Raw genomic sequence first — 27,056 nt, forward strand, 5'->3', positions numbered from 1 at the left:
TCAGCATAATATAAATAAGATGTAGATAAAAACAGACATTCACAAATGACAGGAATTTTTAAGGCTGAATAAAAATTCATTGTATGTACTGTTGACCCATCAACACTGTGTCATGGATCCACTCATATACTCTTTTTTTCAATAGTAAATACTGTGAATGTAGAACCACTGATAAAGAGGAACTGTGGCTATAGAATAGAGAGTTGGTGCCACTAAGCCCCAAATTGTTCAAGGGTCAACTGCATATGCTATCTTTTCTTGATCTGTTTATTGATTCATTGAGGGACAGTTAGGTTGCTTCCATTCAAGGTATGGAAGAGGCTTTTGAGGAATGCTGCCATGAACGCGGAAGTATAGATGTCTCCTTGAGATTAATGATTTCTTTTGGATATATACCCAGAAATGAGATTGTGGGGCCGTATGCTGATTCTGCTTTTTAATTTCTTGAGGAACCTCTGTTCTGTTTTACATAGGGGTTGTTTGAGTTTACATTCCAAATAACAATGTACAAGGGTTTCCTTTTTTCCGTATCCTTCCCACATTTATTATACTTTGTCTTATTGCTAATGGATATCCTAACAGGTATGAGGTGAAAATCTCATTATGGTTTGGATTTGCATTTTCCTGATGACTAGTGAGCACCTTTTCATGTACCTTTTAGCCAATTACATCTCTTTGGGAAAATATCTGTTCAGATCCTTTGCCAATTTTTTAATTGGATGTTTTTGTTTTCTTTTTTTTCTCTATGGAGTTATATGAATCCCTCCTATATTTTGGATATAACCCCTTATCAGACATTTAATTTGGAAATATTTTCATTCTGGAGGTTGACTTTTCATTTTGTTGACCGTTTTCTTTGCTGGGTAGATTTTTAGTTTCATGTAATCACACTTGTTTATTTTTGCTTTGTTATCTTTTTCATGTCAAATCCAAAAAATCATTGCCAAGACCAATGTCATAGAACATACATGCCTTTGTTTACTTCTAGGAGTTTTATGGTTTTAGATCTTGCATGACTTCTTGCATAATTATAGTAATAGTGCATGCATGCTCAGTTGTGTCCAACTCTTTGCAACCCCATGAGTTGTCCATGGAATTCTCCAGGCAAGAATACTGGTGTGTGTTGCCATTTCCTCCTCTAGGGGATATTCCTGACCCAGGGATCCAACCTATGTCTCCTACATTGACAGATGGATTCTTTACCACTACATGCCACCTAGAAAGAATTGTTTATAGTACAATATCAAAACCAGGATATTGAGTCAGTACAATCCACAGTTGTATTCAGATTTCACCAGCTTTTTTTTTTTTCCTGTTTTTTGTTTGTTTGTTTGTTCTTTGGATTTTTGGCCATAACAGACGGCATGTGGGATGTAATCCCCAACCAGGAGTCAAACCCATGCTCCCTGTATTGGGAGCTCAGAGTCTTAATCACTGGACCACCAGGGAATTCCCTCACCAACTGTATTTTTAATCATTTGTATCTATATGTCTATATGTGTGAGTATAGTTTAGTGCTGTTTTATCACATATGTACATTCATGTAACCACCATCACAAGACGCAGAACTGTTCTGTCACAGGTCATCCTAGGAGAGCTGTTTTTAAATCACCGTTTCAAGACCTTCATAACCCCAGCTTTCTATGCAGTCTTCTATTTGGGCTTCCCTGGTGGCTCAGAGGTTAAAGTGTCTGCCTCCAATGCAGGAGACCCGGGTTCAATCCCTAGGTTGGGAAGATCCCCTGGAGAAGGAAATGGTAACCCACTCCAGTATCATTGCCTGGAGAATCCCATGGACGGAGGAGCCTGGTAGGCTACAGTCCCCGGAGTTTCAAAGAGTCGGACACGACTGAGCAACTTCACTTTATCCATCTCCTTAGGTGGGCCTTGAGCTTTATCTCCTCCTGCACTTAGCAGAAAATCACTGTAGGATTCAGCAGAAATCCTAAGAGGAAAAGCTGGTTTTGGCTGGTGCTCATTTTTTAGTGTTCCTGTTCTCACATTTTTTGTGATGACTTTGCACCTTCTATTCTCTAGCCAGCTCTGAAATGTATTTTAAAAGATGCTTTAAATTGTCTTCAAGCATTTTAGTTACTTCAGTCAGAAGATTCACTCAGATTTTCTAATATGCCATATTTTGGTTACAGGTAGCCATGGAAATACTAAAGAGCATTTATCTTTATAGTTTTCATTAATAGTTCTTTTGTAATTAGAAAGGTTGACTTTGTTTTCTCTTGGTAACTGTGCATCTATGATTAGTTGGTAGTTGGGTTGAATTATTCATTCAGAACCATATAAGATAATGTACTCCAGGAATGGTCATAAGATTTATAATGGACCTCTTTATGAATGGTTTGGGCTTGCCTGGTGGCTCAGATGGTAAAGAATCTGCCTGCAATGCAGGAGACCCTGGTTTGATTCCTTGGTCAGGAAGATTCCCTGGAGGAAGGGATAGACTACCCACTCCAGTATTCATGGGCTTCCCTCGTGGCTCAGACAGTAAAGAATTTGCCTGGAATGCAAGACACCCGGGTACAATCCCTGAGTTGGGAAGACACCCCAAAGGAGCGTGTGGCAACCCAGTCCAATGTTCTTGCCTAGAGAGAATCCCTATGGACAAAGGAACCCGTCGGGCTAGAGTCTATGCGGTCACAAAGAGTCAGACATGGCTGAGTGACTAAGCACATGAATGGTTTAATTTTCAGTCATATATTTTATTTATTTCTATAATAGTTTTAACATTGACTTAATTAAAACAGAGAAGTAAAATAATTTCTCCAAGCTCATGATCATTGGAAAATTTGAGACTAGAGTTCATGAGTCATTTGCTTATCCTATTTTCTACAGCTCATATTTAAGTGGTTCTGCAATTAACTTTTAAGTTGGACTTACATACCCAATTATTGTACATTTCTGTGAGCTTTCAAATCAGGTTAAAATGACATATATTTTAATTTTAAAAGAAAACAGAGAAAATGTAAAATCTCAAATCCTGATTTTTAAAATTTTGAAATTGGCATGTTAAAAGTGTTAAGCTATTGCTCAATATACAATCCATTTTTGTGTTGAGAAGACGAACCAGTGGAAAGTCATGTTTTCCACAGGTAGATGATAAGAAGAAAATAGTTTGATTTAAGGTCAAAGCTAAATATGGGACATTTTAAGCATAGGTGAAAACTTTAGTGAAATTCAGTGTTTTTCTGTTTTTTATCTCATAATTTTGCAGTTTCTCCATGTGCCAGGAGAAATAGAAAGGCTGATGTTAATGCTGAGCTAGGTTGTTTTGGTTATCTTTTAATATAGCACTGATTTTATTTCCAAACATACCTTCTCTTTCTAAAAAGGGATTCTTAAAAGTATTTTGGCTTTCTTTAAAAGTAGACTTAGGGAATTTATGTAAAATGTAGAAAGCATGGGGTCTTCCCTGATGGCTCAGTGGCAAAGAATCTGCCTGCCAATGCAGGAGATATGAGTTTGATCCCTGGGTCTGAAAGATCCCCTGGGAAAGGAAGTGACAACCCACTCTAGTATCCTTGCCTGGAAAATTCCATGGACAGAGGAGCCTGGTGAGCTGCAGTCTGTGGGGTCGCAAGAGTCAGGCATGACTGAGCAACTAAGCAACAACAGAAAGCACTGGCTAGTTTGAGTAAATGTAATTTTTATATGGGAATAATAATCTAGGAAAATAAGCTAGGCTACCAAGTGCCAAAGACAGTTGCTCCATGTCAGAGTCTATGTGGCCCTACAGCAGAAGTTTACTGTGTAAAGACTGGGTGTTCTTGTTGCTGTAAACATATCCTGTGTCCAATTGAGATTTGCAAAGATTTGTTCAGTTCAAATCAGTGACTTGAAACAGCATTTACTAATCAATTAATAGGAAATGTAGTTTCTAACTTCAAGAAATTTACACAGAAAGCTGTGGTACATATACACAATGGAATATTACTCAGCCATTAAAAAGAATTCATTTGAATCAGTTCTAATGAGGTGGATGAAACTGGAGCCCATTGTACAGAGTGAAGTAAGCCAGAAAGAAAAACACCAATACAGTATACTAATGCATATATATGGAATTTCGAAAGATGGTAAAGATAACCCTATATGCAAGACAAAAAAAGACACATGTATAGAACAGACTTTTGGACTCTATGGGAGAAGGCGAGGGTGGGATGATCTGAGAGAACAGCATCGAAACATGTATATTATCAAGTGTGAACCAGATCGCCAGTCCAGGTTAGATGCATGAGACAAGTGCTCGGGACTGGTGCACTGGGATGATCCAGAGGGATGGGATGGGGAGGGAGGTGGGAGGGGGGTTCAGGATGGGGAATATATGTAAATCCATGGCTGATTCATGTCAATGTATGGCAAAAACCACTACAATATTGTAAAGTAGTTAGCCTCCAACTAATAAAAATAATTGGGGGTGGGGGGAGAAATTTACACTATTTTGAGAAAGACTGACATGTGATTGTGATGTTCTTGTACTAAGTTTAGAAAGACCGTAAGAGCCCAGATTTGGGGGAAAGGGAGTTTGAAGAAAGGGTGGTCAGGAAAGGCTTCTTAGAAAGTGAAGTTTGAGGGACTAACTTGGTGGTCCCGTGGTTAAGAATCCACCTACCATTGCAAGAGTTCGATCTTGGTCCAAGAAGATCCCACATGCTGTGGGGCAGCTAAGCCCATGAGTCACAGCTACTTAAGCCCATGTCCTCTAGAGCCCTTGCTCTGCAACAAGAGAAGCCACACAATGATTGAGACGCACATATACCACAGCTGAGGAGATGCCTCAGCTCTCTGCAGCTAGAGAAAGCCAGCGTGTAGCAACGAAGACCCAAAAATAGATAAATACAATTTTTAAAATAGTGAAGTTTGAAATGGGTCTTTAGAATTAACAAAATTACACCAGTATCCAAATGAATGAACATTCTGCCAAAATAGAGGTATTCACAAGGTTACTCCCCACCCCCCACCTGCACCTGCATTCACTCTCGTTTTCTTTACCTTCATTAAGGCAAAATGAAAATGTTCACAACCCATTTTTTGGGTTCATGTAAAACTTTAGGCCTCCTTTCCTTGTGTGCTCTTTCCCAGATAGAACTTTTCTAAGTTAGGAAAAAGAAAATGAAAATTAGATTCAGCACTCTCCTTTGGAATACTGAGACTCCATCCATCTGTTTCTCTGCCTCCCACTAGGACTTCTTGACCAACACCTGTTTCTTTCCTGTTTCCTTATTGTAACACCATGTGATATTAATATTTCCTTACCTGAGCTATCTGATCACTCATTTGCAGTCCCCTCCGTCCTCTTCTCTTCATTTGAATTCATTAGTCTCAGCTGTCACCTTGCCTGGCCTCATGCATACCATCTCCATTACTATGTGTCTGGGGACACCTGCCATCCTGAGTCTCAGTAATCATCCACCTTCCATCAGTATTTGACCAACTTCTGGACATGGTCTGACCCTCACTGTTTACTTAGCCAAGACATAGTCTTGATCACATTCATACTGACTCTCTCTCTATAATTTTCACACTAGGACTCAAGTGATTTCTTCCCTCTCCCTCCACTAATTTGTTTTATTAGTGTTCAGTTGATACGACTAATTGTATTTTTTTCTAATCAATGCAATTGTGACTATATTAGTAACAACTATTTTTATCCTCAATGTAATTTCAGTTTTTTATTGATTGAAACTTTCATGGAGGAAAAATGTTACTTTCCTTTTGGTTACTCATTTTAAAGAGTTTATGAACCAACATAACTGAAAAATTCCCAATTTTTAAAAATTCACACAAACTTAAACTTACCTGGCTTGCAAATCCGAAACCCTATTTTTCTTATCCTCCCACACTGCCTTGCTATTTCATTCTAAAACCTTCATGAAAAATTTAACCATTCACTTTCTGTAATCTAGCTTTAAGCTGCTGATAATTTTATTCATTTGCTTAGCCTTGGGACCAATAAGGCTTGGGACCAACTCTATATGGGCCAGTAATCCTTACTGTATTTCTACATAAGTAAGCAGTGAAGTCTTGTCAATAATTTAGTCTACGTCACAGTGGGTTGTATAAAGGACTAAAGACAAAGGGTAGGGGAATTAAATAAATTCACAAAGCTTCAACTCTTTTCCTAACAAGACATCAAAGTACTGAGGAAAAAAATTAGACGTTTAACATTGGAAAGAAGACAGGGTTTTGAAGCAAAACCTGGATTTAACTTGCAGTTTTGGCCACATACTAACTCAGTTAATTTTGCCTAAGTCTTTCAACCACTCTGTATTATTTTCTCTTTAGTAAAAAAGGAGGTAGTAATACAACCTCACAACAGCCCAAGGATTTAAATCATACTTGTAACTGTATTTATTTAGAAAAATAACAGTGCTGAGAATATGTAAGAACTTATTATAGAGTAGATACACTGAGTGCTAACTTTTTGATACATTTTTAAATCATTAGTATGTGGTAAGTTTATAATACCTGCTTCATAGATTTCATTAATCTGGTAATCCAAGGGGCCGGGGGTGGGGGTGATAATAGCAAGATGTTAGAGAGTAAAATAAGCATAAAATACTTATTTTATCTGATTACTTTTCTTCACTGTCTTTACAGAAGAGCCTTGAATTTAGGTATTCTTCGAGACCCTGGGTCAGAGATTGAAGACCGACAATACCAAATAGATCTGCAGTCAATCAATATTGGTACTGCTCAGTGGGATCAACTGAAGCCAGAAAAGGAAAATGGCACAGGAGGTGTGCTCACAGAGACGGAAAGAAACTCTCAGAATCCAGCTCTCGAGTGGAATATGGCCAGCAGGTAGGAAATGGTGGAGAAACTTTTTCCACATTCTAATATTTCATTTCCAGAAGAACAGTTAATACATTCTTTAGCTTGCCAAACCTAAGTGTTTCAGTATTGTTTCTGCATTTCATAAAATATATTTTGTAGTTGTAGCTGATGCTGTTGTTTGGACTTCTGTGAGTCCTACCACTGTTACACTGCAATTATTACAAATTTATGGTCAATGTCAGAATTTTTTTTTAAAGCTTGTTATTTGATGAAAAATTCCCCTTCAGGATTTCCCTTAAAATCCATTATATTCCAAGTCAAAAAAATATTAACTCCTTCTTTACCAGATTCTTGTGCTTATTGCCTTTGTAGATCTTCTTTTAAAATATGTTTAAGTCTTTTGCCTGTTTTTAAATTGAGAGGTCTTTTTGTTGATGATTTGTAGGAGTTCTTTTTTTATTTAATTTTTTGAATTTTACAGTTTTGTGTTAGTTTCTGGTGTACAACAGAGTGATTCAATTGCACATGTACATACATATTCTTTTTCATATTCTTTTCCATTAGAATTTATTGCAAGATACTGAGTTTAGTTCCCTGTGCTATACAGTAGAACCTTGTTTGTTTTAAATGTAGTAGCTCGTATCTGCTCATCCTGCTTTATTTCCCCTTCCCCATTTCCCCTTTGGTAACCGTAAGTTTGTTTTCTCTGTATGTTAGTTGATTTCTGTTTAGTAAATAAGTTAATTTGTACATATTTTTAGATTCCACATATAAGTGATATCATATGGTGTTTGTCTTAGTCTGAGTTACCTCACTTAATATGGCAATCTCTCCGTCCATCCATGTTGCTGCAAATGGCATTATTTCATTCTTTTTAATGGCTGGGTGATTTTCCATTTTATCTATGTACCACATCTTCTTTATCCATTGATCTGGTCGATGGATATTTAGGTTGCTTCATAATTGTATTCTAACTAGTGCTGCTGTGAACATGGTGGGGCGGGTGCTTGTGTCTTTCTGAATTAGTTTTGTCCAGATATATGCTTAGGAGTGGGATTGCTGAATCATACGACAACTGTTTTATTAGTTTTTTAAAGAACCTCCATACTGTTTTACATAGTGGCTGCACCAATTTACATTCCCACCAACCATGTAGCAGGTTTCCCTTTTCTCAACACCTACTTCAGCATTTATTATGTGTAGACATTTTTGAGGGCAGGAGGTGCCAGTTATTTTATTCTTTTCATATAGAACAAACTTACAAGAATTTATACAGTTTAGAAATAGATTCCAATTGCATCATTACTCCTAGTAAAACATATAACTAATAAGACAACCAATCAATTTCACTTTTCTTTTGAAAGTCGTAATAACAGAACATGGCAATACTTTGTAAGTCTTAGAGTCTTGTGAGGGGCTTTGTTCAAATCATACTTTCAAGTACAGATTTACTTTATTAATAATAGATAAGTTAGCAATAGATGTAAATTTTCATAGAAGTTTTCCTGTGACACAAGAAAATAAAAAGATTGTTGTGAAAAGTCTCAAGATTTTATCAAATCAGATTCTCTGTACTAAATTTAGGATGCAAAACATCATTTCTCCCTAGACAGCTGTGGGAAAAAAAAAGAGATATCTTCTTTACTCCTTTTTTGTATAGACTTTGTAATTATTGCCATTGTGACAAGTGTGAAGTGATACCTCATTGTAGTTTTGATTTGCAGTTCTCTGATAGTTAGCAATGTTGAGTGTCTTTTCATGTTTTCCTTCTGTATGTCTTATTTGGAGAAATGTCTATTTATGTCTTCTGCCCAATATTTGATTAGGTTGGTTGTTCTGTTATTTTGTTGTATGAGCTGTTTGTGTTATTTTTTAAATTAAGCCCTGTTGGTTACATCATTTGTAAATATTTTCTACCATTCTTTAGGTTATCTTTTCATTTTGTTTATGCTTTCCTTTACTTTCACTGAGTCCCATTTACCTTTATTTTTGCCTTTATTTCTATTGCCTTGGGAGATCAACCTAAGAAAATATTGAAACATTAGTACAATCTGTGTCAGAGAATGTTTTGCCTGTGTTTGCTTCTAGGAGTTTTATTGTGTCATATTTAAGTCTCTGAACCATTTTGAGTTTATTTTTGTGTACGGTGTGAGGGGGTATTGTACTCATTGACTTACATGCGTCTGTCCAACTTTTACAACACCTCTTGCTGAAGAGACTTTCTTTTCTCCATTGTGTATTCTTGCCTCTGTCAAAGATTAATTGGCCATAGATGTGTGGGTTTCTTTCTGTTCTTTCTATTCTGTTCTGCTGATCCATATATCTAGTTTTTGTGCTGGTACCACACTGTTTTGATTACTGTAGCTTTGTAGTATTGTCTGAAGTTTGGGAGGGTTATGCCTCTGCTGTGTTCTTTTCCCTCAATATTGGTTTGACAGTGCTGGGACTTAGCGTATAAATCTTTCACCTCCTTGGTGAGGTTTATTTCTAAGTTTTTTAATGAAGTCTTAAAAGTGATTATTTTCTGCTTTCCTTCTCTGATATATCATTGTTAGCATACAGAAATGCATCCAATTTCTATATGTTATTTTGTGTATTTCTACCTTGCTGAATTTATCAGTACTATCTGTTTTGTGTAGTCTTTACAGTTTTCTCTATATATTGTATTATGTTATCTGTATATAATGACAGTTTTACCTCTTCCCTTCCAATTTGGCTAACTTTTATTTCTTTTTCTTCTCTGATTGCTGCGGCTAGGACTCCAATACTATGTTAAATACAAGGGGTAGCAGTGGGCATCCTTCTCTTGTTCCAGATTTTACTGGGAACATTTTCAGCTTTTCGCCATGAAGCATTATGTTGTTTTCACCCTATTATGTGGGTTTGTCACAAATAGCTTTTATTATGTTGAAATATTTTCCATCTGTACCCACTTTGATAAGAGTTTTTATCATGAGTGGGTGTTGAATTTTGTCAAATACTGAATCTATTAAGGTAATCATATGGTTTTCATCTTTTCTTTATTTGCTTATATTGATTGACTTGCATATGATAAACTATCTTTGTGACCCTGGGATGAATCCAACCTAATCGTAGTGTAGGATCTTTTTTATATATTGTTGCATTCAGTTTGCTAATGTTTTGTTGAGGATTTTTGCATCTATATTCATCAAAGGTATTTGCTTGTAATTTTGTTTTTTGGTAGTGTCTTTTTCTGGTTTTGGTATCAGGGTGATGTTGGCTTGATAGAATGACTTTAGAAGAGTTTTCTCCTCTTCAGTCTTTTGGAAAAATTTGATGAATGGCATAAGTTCTTCTTTATATGTTTGGTAGAATTTCTCAGTGAAAACATCTGGTTCTGGACTTTCATTTGCAAGGATGTTTTTTATTATTAGTATTATTACAGATTCTATTTCACTTCTATTGATCAGTCTGTTCAAATTATGTATTTCTTATGTGATTCAGGTTTGGTGGGCTGTAATTATCTACAAATCTGTCCCATTTCTCCTAGGTTGTCCAACTTACTGACTTGTAATTGTTCATAGTATTATCTTAGGGTTGTTTGTATTTCTGTGGTATAGGTTATTTTCTCTCCTCTTTCATATCTTATTTTGTTTATTTGGGTCTTCTCTTCTTGATGAGTCTGGCCAGGGCTCTGTTAATTTTTTTTACGCTTTCAAATAACCAGCTTTTGGTTTCATTCATAATTTTTTTTCTATTTTTTAAAATCTCCATTATATTTATTTCCTCCCTGATATTTATTATTTCTTCCCTTTTGCTGACTTTAGGTTTTGTTTGTCCTTGTTTAAATTGTTTTAGGTGATAAGTTAGGTTAATTATTTGAGATGTTCTTGTTTTTGAAGAAGGCACATATGAGCTTTCCTTTTAGAACTGTTTTTGCTTCATCCCATAGATTTTGATGGGCTTCCCAAGTGGCATTAGTGGTAAAGAACCTGCCTGCCAGTGCAGGAGACATAAGAGATGTGGGTTTGATCCTTGGGTTGGGAAGGTCCCTTGTAGGAGGGCATGGCAACCCACTCCAGTTTTCTTGCCTGGAGAATCCCATGGACAGAGGAGCCTGGCTTGCTGTGGTTCATAGGGTTGCACAGAGTTGGACACAACTGAAGCAACTTAGCAAGCAAGCAAGCATAGATTTTGAATGGTTGTGTTTTCATTGTCATTTGTCATTATTTTTAAAAATTTCCTTTTTGTTTTCATCACTGACCATTAGTTTTTTAGTAGTGTGTTGTTTAGTCTCCTTGTAGTCATTTCTTTCTTGTTTCTCTTTCCCTGGTTGATGCCTAGTTTCACACCTGTGTGGACAGAAAAGATACTTGAAATAGTTTTATGTGCCCTTTAATTTGTGTCCTACTATGTGGTCCATCCTACGGAATGTTTCATGTGCACCTGAAAATAATGTATATTCTGAGGTTTTTTGGATGTAATTTCCTGAAAATATCAATTAAGCCTATCTGTTCTGTTGTGTCATTTATAACCTCTGTTGCCTTATTGATTTTTGTGTCTGGAAGATCTGTCCATTAATGTCAGTGGGATGTTACATTCTCCTATTACTGTATTCTTATTGCTTTCTTTTTTATGTCTATTAATGCTTGTTTTATGTATTTAGGTGCTCCTTTATTGGATGTGTGTATGTTACAAGTATGTATCCACTTCTTATATCGATTCTTTTATCATTGTGTGCTGTCATTTTTTATCTTTCTCTATGGCCTTTGTTTTAAAATCTATTTGGTCTGGTACGAGTATTGCTACCCTTGCTTTATTGTGATTTCCACTTTTGTGAAACTTCTTTTTTTATCCCATCACTTCACTCTGTGTGTGTCTTTCACCTTAAATTGGGTCTCTTTTAGGTGGCATGTTTAGGCTCTTGTTTCATTATCCAGTCTGGCACTCTGTGTCTTTTGATTGAAGCATTTAGTCCATTGACATTTGAGGTAATTATTGATAGATATGTATTTATGGCATGTTTAACCTTGTTTTCTAGCTGATTTTATATTTCTTCTTTGTTTCTTTCTTTTTGGTTTTCCTTTTGTAGTTTGATGATTTTCTTTTTTTTTTTCTTTTTTTAAAAATTTTATTTATTTATTTATTAAAAAAATTTTTTTTTCTTAGGTGGGGGCTAATTACTTCACAGCATTTCAGTGGGTTTTGTCATACATTGACATGAATCAGCCATAGAGTTACACATATTCCCCATCCCGATCCCCCCTCCCGCCTCCCTCTCCACCCGACTCCTCTGGGTCCTCCCAGTGCACCAGGCCCAACCACTTGTCTCATGCATCCCACCTGGGCTGGTGATCTGTTTCACCATAGATAATATACATGCTGTTCTTTCAGAACATCCCACCCTCACCTTCTCCCACAGAGTTCAAAAGTCTGTTCTGTACTTCTGTGTCTCTTTTTCTTTTTTGCATATAGGGTTATCGTTACCATCTTTCTAAATTCCATATATATGTGTTAGTATGCTGTAATGTTCTTTATCTTTCTGGATGATTTTCTTTTGAACTATGCTTACGTTCTCTTCCTTTTGGTTTCTCTGAATCAATTGTATGTTTTTGGTTTGTGATTTCCCAGTTTTTCAGGTATGTTAAACTATTATTATAACTTTATAGTATATAGTTTACTTTAGACTGATACTCATAGACTCAAACACATTCTGAAAAAAAAATCTACATTTTCCTACTCTCTTCCCCCACATTTTATGATTTTGGTATTGTCTTTTACATCTTCATATTTATCCTTTTGCTGTTCATTGTAGTTGTCACTTGCTCAAGTTTGTTTTGTTTTTCAAATCTGTGTATTGGCTTATTTAAGTGATTTACTTTCCAATTGTGATTTTCTCTGTCCTATATTGTTTCTTTTGTATTTAGAGAAAACCTTTCAATATCTCTTTTAGGATAGGTTTAATATTGCTCTATTCTTTTAGCTTTTGCTTATCTGAGAAATTCTTCCTCTCTCCTATTCTAAATGATAATTTTGCTGGGTGAAGTATTCTGGTTGTAAGTTTCTTCCTTTCAGAAGTTTGAATACATCTTATGACTCCCTCCCAGCCTGCAACATTTCTGTAGGAAATTAGCTGATAGTCTTCTCTTTTTGGAACCCCTATTATGCATGAATTGGCACACTTTATATTACCTCATAGAATTTGCATGTTGCTTTCATATTTTCTTGCCTTGCCTTTCTATCTGCGGTTCTGAGTGATTTGCATTATTCTGTCTCTTCCAGATAGCTTAACCATTTTTCTGTGTCATTTAGTTTGCTATTCATCGCTTGTAGATTGGGTTTTATCCCCAGCCACTAGAGTGCTATTAATCCTCTTGTGTGTAGTGCAGGCATTGCACTCTCAAAGCCACCAGTGGAGTAAATTCCCTGAAATAATGCAGCCCATGGGAATCAGCTCAGATTTAAAGACCTGCCTCCATGTTTGGGCCACCCCTGGCACTTTCCTGCTCCCAGGGCTTACAGAGGCATAGCTATGCCTGCTGTGAGCATTCCAAGAATGAGGATGCTATGTTGGGGCCCTGCCCTCTCTTTGGAGAGAGCTTTAGCAATGACAGACCTAGGATGCAGCACCTTCGACCACACTCCAGCCCCTCAGGCTGTCTCTGTCCAGCCAACCCCAATCTTTTCTCCAGTCTGTCTTCTGAAGCTAGAGTTTCAGCACCCTAGTCCCCACACACACCAGCAGGCACCCATCTGAGGCTTAGGAGCAGATCAAGGTAGCCATGACCATCTGTGCTGGTCTCTTTCTGTGGTACCTGTGGCATTCTGGCTGCTACACTCTCCTCTGAGCCTCTTAGGCTCCCTTTCTGTCCTAGCTGATTCCTAGACAATGGAGGAGGTTCCCATGGTGATCAGAAATTTCCTCTTTCATAGCTTCCTTCCAGGAGTGCAGGTCCTGTCCTGATTCCTTTATTTTTCCTTTGTGCTTCCTGGTTACATAGTGATCTTTCCTGCAGCTTTGCTTTTTCTAGCATTCATTAGGTATTCTGTGAGAGTTGTTTCTCATGTAGAAGTATTGTTGATGTATTTGTGAGAAGAGGTGAGCTCTACATCCTTCTATTCTGCTATCTTGATCTGGGCCAGGTCATGAAGATTTATGCCTATATTATACTAGGAGTTTTATGGGTTTAATGCTTATAATTGGGTTATTGAGTTATTTTAGTGTTTTTTTTTAATAGAGTATAGCATAGAGTTATTCATTTGCATGTTGGATATCCAGTTGTTCCAGCACCATTTGTTGAGGAGATTGTTCTTTCCCCAGTGAATGGTCTTTGCACCTTTGTCAGAAATTAGAGATTTTAATATCAAATATACACCATGGAGTATCTTTTACACTAAAGATACAAAGTAAAATAACTTATGATATGTGCCCATCCCTTATAGAGCTCATCTCCCAATCAAAAAGAAAGACTGGTTAATTAAATATTCAAGTACAGTGTGGAAACCACTCTGATAGACATAAATAAAGGATACTTAGGATTAAAGTAAGGCACATAAAAATTGAGATAAACACATTTCATGCACATAAAACATCTTAGGCAGATAGATGTGACATAACACATAAACAGAATGATAAATTGATGTAGGTACAAATAGAAAATTAAAAGAAAGAAACTCTGTGTGTTGGTTTTCAGGGAAGGTTTCACAATGTGTATGCCTTGAACTTTTTTCCACAAATTATGAGTGGCAGGAGAGGGAAGGGAGCAGTTTGAACTAAGAGAGATACTCCAATTTAAAAACCTGCCCTGTTTTTTTCACTTCTAAATACCAATCACAGATTATCATGCTTGACACATAATAGGAAGTTAGTGAAGATTTGAGTGAACTGAGAAATTGAATGACAAGATGATTAAGTAGAGCTAGCAAATCAAGTGACTGAATGTGAGTGGTTTTGAGAGATACTCATTCAAATAAAGACAAGAAATATCTGATGTTGTTTAGTTCTGCTGATTAATCTTGACAAATATAATACAGAGCTTTAATATCATTACATTTTTTGTTTTTCATTCAGTATTACCAGTAGAATTCAAAAGATGCACAGTAAAGAATAATTTACTCCCCCCACCCATTATTAAATGACAGTCTTTATAATGGTTTATTCCTCCCAACTCGGGATTCCTCCTGACATGTTACTCACATTTTGTGTTTAATCATAATGTGTTTCTGTGTGTATGATGGGGAGAAAGAAGCAGGGAATTTAAGCATAAATAATCATCAGATTTTAAAATTTATAGATCTTTTGCTCTTAAAACCTTAATTTTTTAACTGACAGAATATATCAGGGTTCAATCAGGTCAGAACAACAACTGTAAGTGTTGTAACAGAGGGGATTTATTTTAGGAATAAGAACTTACCCATTTGTAGAAGAAGCTCCGTAACCTGGATTAAAAATTTGTTGCATTCCAGGAAACCTGGGAAGCCATCCTTGTCTAGTGGCTAGAGGGACCACGAAGGGTGGTAGACAAGTCTGTCGGAGGCTGTTACTCGTGCTTCTGGAGTTCAGCCTGCAGTTGCTATTGTCAAGCAGAGCCAGAAGTCAGGAAAATGTCATGAAGGTGGAAAGAGTGAGGACAGGCTGGAATCTGTTGGCACTTCTGCATCATGTTTTCTCTACTCTTTAAAACAGTATAACTTTCAGAGAATATTGTCCATTACCTATTTCTCTTCCACATTCCGGCTCTCATGCAAATTTCTTTCTGAACTCTGAACTACTCTTAGCACATTATAGAACAAAAGCACTACAGAAAACTAAGTTTGAGGAGATGCTTCACTTGTCCAACGTCACTGAAAACACAGCTAAGCGTGGAGCCCTGGTTTGCTTCCTCTTAGCCACCTACTTTTCTTGTATTCAATTCTCTGACACCTTACTCTTATGCTAAAGTTCATTGTTAGTAAATTGCTTTTTTTCTTTTTTTTTTTAGCAACCATTTTTACTACATCTGGGCTTATTTTATAATCTGAGAAAATGAAGTGCTGAGAACTAAAATAGCGCATACTGATGTTTGCCATGTGCAGGTTACACGTTAAAATCACTAGTGCTGTTCTACATGATAATTAGAACTTGGAGGGTGTCTGGAGTGGGGGTGGAGTGAGGGTAGTGGGATGATATAGAAAGTTTATCTTATAATTTCCTGAAAATGTCAGTAAACCTAAATCCTCCAAGTGAATCTGATTTTCTTGTTTATAATACTTAAAGATACAGTTTGAACAGACTTGAAAGCTGCAATTAAAAAAAATTAATCATTTATACCGAATGCTTTTATTTGACCCTCTCACTGTGTTTTATTTCCTTGAGTAATTTATCTTTCTGACTTTATTGTGAAGAAATAGAACATATTTATTTGTTTTAGTATTTTGATAAACATGTATCAAATTACATGTATTGCCCTTTGGACTATTTCCCCCACACATTGGATTAAAAAATTTTTTTTTAAATTCTTAGCAGGCTGAATTTGAATTTAACACATTCTTAAAACTCAGCTCTGTGATTCTCAAGATTAGTAGCATTGACTGTGTGGAGGTATAGCTTTGTGTTGATGTTAAAGTACCTGAAGCATAAATTATTGGCCTTAATTCTGAGAGATCATGACTGTTCTGTCTGTATTTTGACCTCTTACATTTTTATTTTTTAAAAGTGATTACCCACATGTTCATAGGAGCCTTTGTGTATTTTGATTTATGATTGATCAAACAGATTTTTTTCCAAAATTGTTCCTGTGAAATTATAAACAGGAATGTGGAAAGAAAGCATTTTCTTTGATTTTACTCTTCACCTTGAAAACCGTCACTTGTGTCTTTATTTGTGAGGATGTCAAGCTAATGCCTAAACAAATTTATAGACTAGAAGTTAGTCTAATTCCCATAGTTTATAGGTTAATGTCTGGGATCACCTAAACCTTCTTGAATTGTGTGATTTTATAATAATCCCATTAAACTGTTTCATGACTATATGTGAGAGAATGTTTTCTCCTGCTACTTAAAATACCTGGGAACTAAGTGTGAAGGAAAAAGGGTTCCTGGTGCAGCAGGAAGAAGCAGCCGGTTTATACTTCCCAACAGCCAGCAAATATTTCCTACCTGAAGATATCCTTGGCAACTTGAAAAGGTGGCACAGAGATTAAAGGACGTAGATCCGTCTTGTTCAGCCTGACTCTTCTGTAGTTACTGATATCAGCTTGCCCTGCAGGTCCAGTTGTGGAACCTTTATTCCAACTGAGTGGCCTTAGCCCAGTCCCTGAAACTCATGTCCTCATAGGTGATTTGGGGCTAATAAAAATGGTCCTTACTTCACATACAGGGTTGCTGTGAAGAATTCAGTATCTGAGTCACAAAAGGCATTTCACAAACTGTAAAGGTCGTCAGAGGTGGTAAAGAATGGTGGCCGTCATAGGTGGCTCAGTGGTAAAGAATCCATCTGCCAGTACAGGAAATGGAAGAGATGTGGATTTGATTCCTGGGTCAGGAAGATCCCCTAGAGTAGGAAATGGAAACTCACTCCAGTATTTTTGCCTGGAAAATTCCATGGACAGAGGAGCCTAGCAGGTTTCAGTCCATGAGGTCGCAAAGAGTTGGACACAACTGAGCAACTGAGCATACACACAAGCATAGCTACTAACAGGCAGTAGGAACTCAAAAAATCAGAAAACATTTAAGTTGAATATAATCATCATAGTAATATATCATATAATTTTAATTGCATTAGAAATTCAACAGCAAATGTTACTCTCGGAAGGAAAAAAAACACCCCACACACTAAAATGGACTTCAACTCTTAACTAGTGTTTATCAAATGACTTATCCTTGTGACTCCCTGAAAATGAGAGGAATCTGTATAAATAGGTACAGTTAATCAAATTATAATGAATGATTTCTCCAAAAGTATGTTATATATATTTATTGTTTATAATAAATGTGTGTGAATATTACTGTTTTTCTTATTCAGGAGTATCTACTGAAGTGGATTATCTCTATTGATTGCCACAAGTCTTAAGTATTTTCTGGTCTATCTTTCTCAGTGGTATTTCTAGTTTACTAATTTGTAAAGTTATATATAAAATTCTGTTTATTCATCTATTATATATTTAACCTTAGTAACTATATTTTTATTTCTGAATGTTCTATTTGGTTGTTTTTCAAATCTGTTTTGCCTTCTTTTATGGTATTAATACTTTGGGTTTTTTTCCTCATGTGTTTCATCCCATCCTATATGTCTTTAATGATTTTAAAGAAATTTATTATATTGTTGACATGTGGAAATTCCATTATCAGAAGTTCTTGATCATGAAGTTTATAATGGGGTTGAATTCTCACTAATGAAAAAATGATTTTGAAGTATATATGAAATCTGTATTTAGGAGTTTATCTTCAGTGGTCTTTGTTCCTTAGAATCCTTTTTGTCAGTTTGAAAGCATGTTTTCCAGGGAGACTTGTTTCTATTTCTGACTGATGCCCTGGGGTTATCAAAGGTCTGATGCCACTTTTATATAAATAACTTAATATTGGTGTTCCTGACCAACACTCATAATATAAATTACAACTTCCAAACACACATGGGATATTTCCCATTATTTTTCATTTTTCAATTATTTTTATTTTTAAGTTGAAAAAAGAGAAAGATCTCTGTTTTTTCAATAAACTCTCTTGCCAAAACAGGCAGACTTCCTTGTTCTTTTCTATTTCTGAATGGAAGTTATTTTTCTGGCCTTTTAAGGGTCCCAGATCTAAGTTGACATCTCATCTCAAAATTCTTGCCTGTCAGGGATGTAAGGATTACTCTGTTGTCTCCATATGGCTGTTAAAAATCTATTCCTGAGGTTGGGGGTGGAGTGGAATCTATTCCCTTGGCTTACTGAGAGTAGCTAAGATCCTAAAGTCGTTAACAATGTCAATTAATATTTTGAGTTTTACTTCCCTCTTGTTATTTTAAACCCTAGACTATTGTCTAGTAAAGTATTGACAGAATTTAATTCTTGTTGCAGTTATTTCTGCAGTGTTTATTTTTTCCTTCTTTTGAATTCATCCTTGAAAATATTTGAATCTATAAAAAAAGTTTTATGATTTAAAAATATATATCCTTAACTCAAATATTTATCAGAGATAATACAAAAGAAAAATTAGTACTCTACATACCACTAAAGTTCTAGTTTTATGACCATTGACTTATTAAACTTTTTTTTTTAATTTCTAATGTCATGGGTCTTTCATATGTTGTGTTACTGATTTAATTCACATGATGGGAAATAATTAGAATGTGAAGAAGTACTTTTTCTCCTTCCATCAGTGCTTCAGTTAAAGTTTGCTTTCCTTTGGTTCCCTGCCACCTTTTCCATTTTAAGGTATTTTTAATATGTCATATATTTTAGCATTCCCCTATGAAAGCACATCAGATGTTACATGTTTCTCACATTGGTCATTTTATGGAATTTGAGCTACTAAGCTATAATTTTGGTGTCTCTCAGGATCTCAACTCTTCCTCTGTATTCAGTTTTTAATACTTCTTCCTGTTACTCTCTGTTAACCAGATCTCTTAATTCTTTAAAATTGACTTTCTTGAAATCCAATACTTATGTGTCACAGAACCAGATGATCTGATTTGCTTTTTTGGCAAAGAGCATATAAAGCTCTGCCCATTGCCCAGTTCAACAAAAGATGCTAGTACTCTTTAGAATACTCTGGTAGAAAAAGATGTAGACAGACTTGAGTTTTATCTCTGCTTTTTCGTGAGATAACTTATGCCAATTCTCTGATCTCACCTTGGTTATTTTATAATAAAAGAGACTAATAGGGACATATTTATAAGGAATATAAAATTAATGGTTCCAGTAACTTTTGAGGTATGATTTGCTAGTAAAGCATGGAACTGTTTTATCTCATAAAATGATAACTAAGAATATGAATAAATAACTTGAAAAAACTTCAGTAAACTTGAAGATCTATACTAGCACAAGTTTTGATTTCTTAATAATATTTAAAATTATTAGCAATTAGCAATTTTGAATGTAGTATAGAAATAGTGTGCTAGATAACTGTTCAAAGATAAGAATGTATAAAGAAAAATTAAGATAGAGGTCAAATGCTGCTCTGGTATCAACTTACCCAGCAGACCTATAATTGTGGAATCTTTGTTCCAGTAAATGATGTGGAGCTAATTGTGGTCCTTACTTCACATACAGAGTTGCTGTGAGGAAGAATTCAGTATCAAAGTACAAAAGGCACTTCACAAACTGGAAAGGCATTCATAGGGCTTCCCAGGTGATGCAGTGAGAAAGAATCTGCCTGCTAGTGCAGGAGACAGAAGATGTGTTCGATCCCTGAGTCAGGAAGCTCCCCTAGAGTAGGAATGGCAACCCACTCCAGTGTTCTTGCCTGGAAAATTCCATAGACGGAGGAGCCTGGTGAGCTGCAGTCTATGGGGTTGCAAAGAGTTGGACACATCTGAGCATACACACACACACGGGAAGTTATAATCTATGAACTCAGATGGCTCTTAGAGTTTAAAAAAGAAAAGAGAGGTCAAAGGTTAAATGAACATGCTTGTGAAACTAAAGAAATTGAGAAGAAGGCAGCTGTCAAGTAGAATGTCAGAAATATTAAAACTAGAAAATTTAAAATGATCACAAAAGAGTAAGATTTTTTTTAACAAAAGAGATACTAAACTATTTGTAGAAACCAAAGGAGTTAAAAATAGAAAAAGCAGTTTATTGAAAGGTCCTAGAATACTACTGGGTTTCCTGCCTACCAATGCAGGAGACATAAGAGACACAGGTACAATCCCTGTGTCGGGAAGATCTCCTGGAGGAGGGCATGGCAACCCGCTCCAGTATCCTTGCCTGCATAATCCCATGGACAGAGAAACCTGGCAGGCTACAGTCCATAGGGTTGCAAACAGCTGGAGACAACTGAAGCAACTTAGCATGCAGATGCACAGCATAGTACTAATGTGAAATTGATTAATTACATCTGAATTTCTTGATTAGTTTTTTTCCTTTTATGACTCTGAAGTTAGGAATTGACTTTACAAAACTATGACTATAAAATATACAAATACACACACTCAAAATAACGAAATTTTGGCATACATGTTTGTAGTGCAGAAACTTGTACAAATTTAATGAAAATTATCCTTAAAAATGAAATGGCTAATTATTTCTTACTTCATCTTTTAGCATACGGCGGCATCAAGAAAGAAGAGCAATTTTGACTCCCATTTTAACAGATTTTTCTGTACGAATAACTGGAGCACCTGCCATCATTTTCACCAAAATAATTTCTCCAGAAAATATGCACACTGAGGTTAGAACGTAATTTAGGTTTTATTTTAGTCTGAATAATGTAGCAGCTTTTCTTTGTGTGTTTGGAGTTTTCATAGTTTCCGTGCACAGGATATCAAATGATCTTATTATTAATGTTATTTTTGTGTCTAATAATTATTGAACATTTTTTGTACTGTTTAGATCTTCCCTGATAACTCACTTGGTAAAGAATCCACCTGCAATGCAGGAGACCCTGGTTAGATTCCTGGGTCGGGAAGATCCCCTGGAGAAGGGATAGGCTACCTGCTCCAGTATTCTTGGACTTCTCTTATGGCTCAGCTGGTAAAGAATCCACATGTGATGCAGGAGACCTGGGTTCATTCCCTGTGTTGGGAAGATCCCCTGGAGAAGGGAAAGGCTACCCACTTTAGTATCCTGGCCTAGAGAATTCCACGGACTGCATAGCCCATGGGATCAAAGAGTCAGACACAACTGAGTGGCTTTCATTTTATTTTTTTTTTCTCTCAGATCATCCCACCCTCGCCTTCTCCCCGCTTTCATTTTATAGTACCATTTATGTATTGCTTTTTGTGTAATATTTGTACTTTCCTGGTGGCTCAGATGGTAAAGAGTCTGCCTACAATGCAGGAGACCAGGGTCCTATCCCTGAGTCAGGAAGATCCCCTGGAGAAGGAAGTGGCTACCCACTCCAGTATTCTTGCCTGGAGAATTCCATAGATAGAGAAGCCTGGAGGCCTACAGTCCAGGTGTCGCAGAGTCTGGACATGACTGAGCAACTTTAACTTTTATTTTCTTTTTTCATGTAATAACTCATTTAGCTGTCATAGTAATCCTATTAGCATCTCTTACTGTCCTCATTTTGCAGATGAGGCCACTAAAGCATGGAGAGTTAAGCTGTCTAAATTTTCACAAGTGGTTAGAAGCAGAACGTGGTGTGCGCCGACTGGTCTGGTTCCCGGCCATGTGCTCTTGATCTGCACAACCTCTTTCTAATAAAAGTAGCAATAATACTGACAGATTACTTAGCATTCTCACATGGGTTACCTTACAAGGAGAGCTCTACATGAATTACCTTATTTACTCTTCTCAGCATCCATGAGATAGATATTATGAGTATACATATTTTATAGATGAGGAAACAGATCAAAAGAAATTAAGTAATTTAACCAACATTACTAACCAGTTACTAATGGATCCAGGCTTGAAGTCTAATCACTATGCTATATTTTGCCTCTATGCCTAGAAGAGAAATGTAATAATAATGGGATCCTTTGTGTTATGTTTGTTGTGTTAATTTATAATGTTATTTATGTTATGCTAAAAACTATAAACTTTGGATCATAGAGTTATAAGCAGTTATGAAAACTTTGGAAATATTATGTTCAAATTAAATGTATTATTATTTTAAGGTGACAAAAGTTTATATCCTTCTCTGAGTTTTTAAAGAACAGTATTTTGTATTCGCTTTTATTTGATCTTTGTAATAACCCTAATAAGGGAAACCGGTGGCTCAGAGTTAGAGAATCCTCCTGTAATGCAGGAGACGCAAGAGATACTGGTTCGATCCCTGGGTCTGGAAGATCCCCTGGAGAAGGGAATATAACCCACTCCAGTATTCTTGATGGGAAAATCCCATGGAGTAGGAGCCTAGTGGGCTCCAAAGTCCATAGGATCACAAAGAGTTGAACACGACTAGGCCTACTAGGGAAAGTTAGGTTAGACAGGATATCTTTATATCCACAAAAATTGTATAAAAATTAAGTAAGTCTACTAGTATTTTTCAGTTACTTAGTAACACAATTTGTTTAAAATACACAAGTGTATTGCTTTCATCATTACTTAAGGAATAAAATAAGAATTCTAGCTATAATGAATAAAATCTGGAGACTTTTGGGGAGAAAGTTTATTTAACTAAAAAAAAAAAAAAAGGATCATTTCCGACATGCTGTTCTTTATGGCTTTATTAGAAAAGCTGCTCTAAGCTGTGTAGTTTGTATTTGGACCCATCATAAGTCTCCTTAAATCCATTCTTTTGGATGACACTAATAACGAGAAGGTTTGTTGGACATTTCCAAGCATTTGAACATTGTCCACATGCACTTCATGACAAGAGGCAGGGCTTCTGCTTATTAAGTGAAATTCTGAATTGGTTTTCATTTCTGTTTTCCTTTGCTGAGTGGTTTTCCAACAGTGGATGTTCAAGTGACTCTGTTATGCAGGACAGCATCAGTTAAGTAGTGGTCATCTACCTAATACTGCCAAGATTTTAGCAGTTTAAAGAAGTAAAATTAATTAGTCTAGCTGTGTTTGGCTTCAGCACTCCATTTTGTTATGAATCATTTGGAGTGGATCCTTTGGAGAATACTCAGACCATACCACCTGCGACTGTAATTGCTCTAAGTGCCCGTCTGCCCACCTAGACTAATCTTCTCAAAGGCAGATTGCCCTTCAAGACTAGTCTCGCTCTCTGTGGTGTTTTAGCACTCTTCTATGCCGCATGGTGCTTATGACATGCTAAGTATCTGCCCGTTTGAGAGGGTGAACATGCTAAAGAATTACATACATCACTGCCTACATATTGAAACAGTAATAGGAGGTTGAGGTGTGAAAAGCCAAATGCATATGAAATGTTGAAAAATTCTTATTATAGTGGGTTTCCCTGTAACTAGCACATGGCCTGGCGCACAGCAGGCCCTCATAAGTGTTTATTAATTTAATCCACTGGACTGTGTCAAGTAACCATGCCCACCATATCTGCTATTCTCATTAACATATGAACTTGAGTCTCAGGAGAATTCACCAACATTCATAAAGCTCAGATAAGTAGAAATGATAAATTATCATATAATGCTATCATGCTTCTTTATCTATATTCAACCTTTTTTTCCTTCAGGAGATTTTAGTGTGTGGCCATTCCTTGGAAGTGAATATAACCACAAACCTGGACTTCTTCCTAAGTGTGGCTCAAGTTCAACTCTTACATCAGTTAATAGTAGCAAATATGACTGGACTGGAACCATCAAACAAAGCCACAGAGGTAACTCTTACCTGATTTTGATTAGGCTTACTGCATTTGTGCCAAGTGTACATTGATAATAGAAAAACAATAATTAAATGCTTTCGGCTAATTATTCTATATTTAAGTTTATTCAAAATATGTGTATAAATCATTTTGGATTGGTGTTCTTTATTTTTAAAATTTGCTTGGCCTCTTTTCCCATAATTCATCATGCACCTTTGCATAATTGCTGTGGCCCAGGCCCAGAAAAGTCACTGTTAAAAGCATGATTTTATTACCCTGCTGCAGTTTTTAAAGTACAGTGCACAAAATCTGGTGTAGCTTTCACTTACTCAGATCCATTACAGGGACAGGGCCCCTTTTGGAAATGAACTTTGTAAGAGTACAATGGGAATGGCTTCAAAAAATAGCTTCTAAAGCATTTGTTTCCCATGCTCAGTGAAGAATGGACATAATCAAAAAACTTGAGTGCCTGCCTAGAATTTTAATTTTGATCCAGTGTTCATTGGAAACCTGCATTGTAACCACAAAGCATGTCAACATGAAACAAAGAAAGCTGCTTGTTAGATGCTTCTCAAGATATTGTTTCTTTGCTTTTTGTTTCCCTACTGTTACAATCACATCTGTACTTACAGTAATTAATTATTTTATAAAATCTGTAATGAAGAACCTGTTTATCCATGAAAATGTCATTACCTATATTTTTGTCATGAGTTAGACGCAGAAATCTCTTAAGTGTTGTTTATTAAGAAGGAAGGGAAGGAGGTGTTCCCTGAGAGCCTCTTGATACTAAGCAAGTGTGTCAGGTATTTTCATGTAAGTTAACTCATGTATCTTCAAGCATGTTATTAACAACCACTCTATGAGCCAGATGTGAGCATTGTCACCATCTTACAGATGAGACATTGGGGCTCGGAGATAGTAAGGGACCTGCCTGAGAGCATACACACATCACTAAAAAATGGTGAATCAGAGTATTTAAATCTTGAAGCAACTTAGGTTGGAAACAAACTCCTATATTATTTGTGCCAATTTTATGAACCTGTCATGTGACAGAATCTGTCATGTGAAATCTAACTCATGGATTTCTGATGTGTTTTAGGAATCTACAGAACTTAGCAATTGGTTGCTAACTATTTACCTACCTATTTCTAATATCTATTGGTAGGATCTGGTTTCAGTAAATAAGGCCCACTTAGAGTTAGATTACTAACAACTCTTTCCTGAATGTCACGTCTTTTCTCACAGTTCCATAAACAAGCTAGGATTGGTTTTGCTGTTTTAAAAATATCTCTGTGGCCCTTTATTCCTTCTTGGAGATGATATTAAAAGTAAAGACAGCATACTGAGATATAGTACAAGCAGTACACTGCAAAATGATTAGTATGGTAAAATTCATTTTATGTGTGTTCTACCACGATTGGAAAAAAAACAAGTACAAATTCCAATGAGGGAAGACAGTTAGTTCCTTTCCACCGCCTCAGTAAGGTATGTCTGTGAAATTTCAGTATTAAAAAAAAAGACCTTCCATGAACTAGAATATTTTCTATTCATAAATGAGTAACATAACTCATATCTGATACATAAAGATATTGTAAAGAATTGGTATAATTTCTTCCTTAAATGTCTGATAGAATTCACCAGTGACCCATCTAGACCTGAAGCTTTCTATTTTTGAAGTTGATTAATTATTGATTCAACTTCTTTAATATTTGTAGGCCTATTCAGATCCTCTCTTGCTTCTTATGTGAGTTTTGATAGGGTCTGTCTTTCAAGGAGTTGGTTTGTTTTCTTCAAATGGTATGGGCTCGGACATAGTATTTCTTTTATTCTTTCAGTTTACATAGGAGCTGTAGCTAGGTCCCCTAACATTTCTGATGTTAGTAATTTGATTCCTCTCTTTGGGTTTTTTGTTTGTTTTTTAGATTTTGGTTTTTTGGTTAGCCTGGCTTAGAGAGTTGTCAACGTTACTGATCTTTTTAAAGAATCAACTCTTGGTTTTATTTATTTCCTTTTTTGGATTTACTGTTTTCAATTTCATTGATTTCTGCTCTAATTATTATTTCGTTTTCCCTGCTTACTTTTAACGGTGTTGATATTTTCAAAAAATGTTTTACAAGATTTCATTTAAAACATTCTTTTAAAAACTATTCAGGAGCATAAAAAGGAGATTTTGTTACTAGAGGAAACATATCGACAGTATAACAAAGAGGAAGAAAGATGGATAGGTCTGAAAATCGAAAAGAAAACAGTGAACCAATCTAAGGATTATTGCTAGAACCAAGATTTAATATTATTTTTACTTATATAGACAACTAACATATAATAAAACTTTCAAGTATATAGCTAAAAGAGACCCTTTCAGGTAATAAAATGACCAGCTGATTACAATCCAATATTTTTGCTCTAAAAATGTACTCACTGCCTAGTGATCAGTGTATATTTGTACACTTTCATTTTCAGTGTTTCCTTCAAGTGTTATGACTTCCATGATTTCTGGTTCCCAGAATATGCAGTTTCTTCATTTGTAAATTAACCTTTTCTTATTTTTCTATGCATATATGACAGGCTGAGAAAATACATAAGAAAAATAAACATGTAGTAATCAAAAGTGAAAGTCACTTAGTTGTGTCCAACTCTTTGTGACCCCATGAACTAAACAGCCTTTCCCTTCTCCAGGGGATCTTCCCAACCCAGGGATCGAACCCAGGTCTTCTGCAGGCAGATTCTTTACCAGCTGAGCCACAAGGGAAGCCCAAGAATACTGGAGTGGGTAGCCTGTGCTTTCTCCAGCAGATCTTCCCAACCCAGGAATCGAACCGGGGTCTCCTGTGTTGCAGGGGGATACTTTACTAATTGAGCTATCAGGGAAGCCATTATTCAAAAAGCCACAATTAATTCCATATTACAAAGTACATGTCCTTCTATATTCTATAGTTTGTGTCTCTATGATAACA

At 36.1% G+C, this 27,056-nt stretch overlaps 1 protein-coding gene across 1 annotated transcript in view; it reads left to right on the forward strand.

Annotated features, from left to right (window-relative positions):
- The window catches only part of VPS13B (vacuolar protein sorting 13 homolog B), a 763,389-nt gene that overhangs the window by 466,327 nt on the left and 270,006 nt on the right, over positions 1 to 27,056 (forward strand). Inside the window, exons 31-33 of the mRNA XM_065903112.1 lie at positions 6,610 to 6,813; positions 20,973 to 21,099; positions 23,974 to 24,117. Of these exons, the coding sequence (XP_065759184.1) occupies positions 6,610 to 6,813; positions 20,973 to 21,099; positions 23,974 to 24,117 (475 nt within the window). The remainder of the gene's footprint in view (positions 1 to 6,609; positions 6,814 to 20,972; positions 21,100 to 23,973; positions 24,118 to 27,056) is intronic.

The sequence above is a fragment of the Muntiacus reevesi genome, chromosome 12 (genome assembly GCF_963930625.1).
Source record: "Muntiacus reevesi chromosome 12, mMunRee1.1, whole genome shotgun sequence".
NCBI classification, from domain to species: Eukaryota; Metazoa; Chordata; class Mammalia; order Artiodactyla; family Cervidae; genus Muntiacus; species Muntiacus reevesi.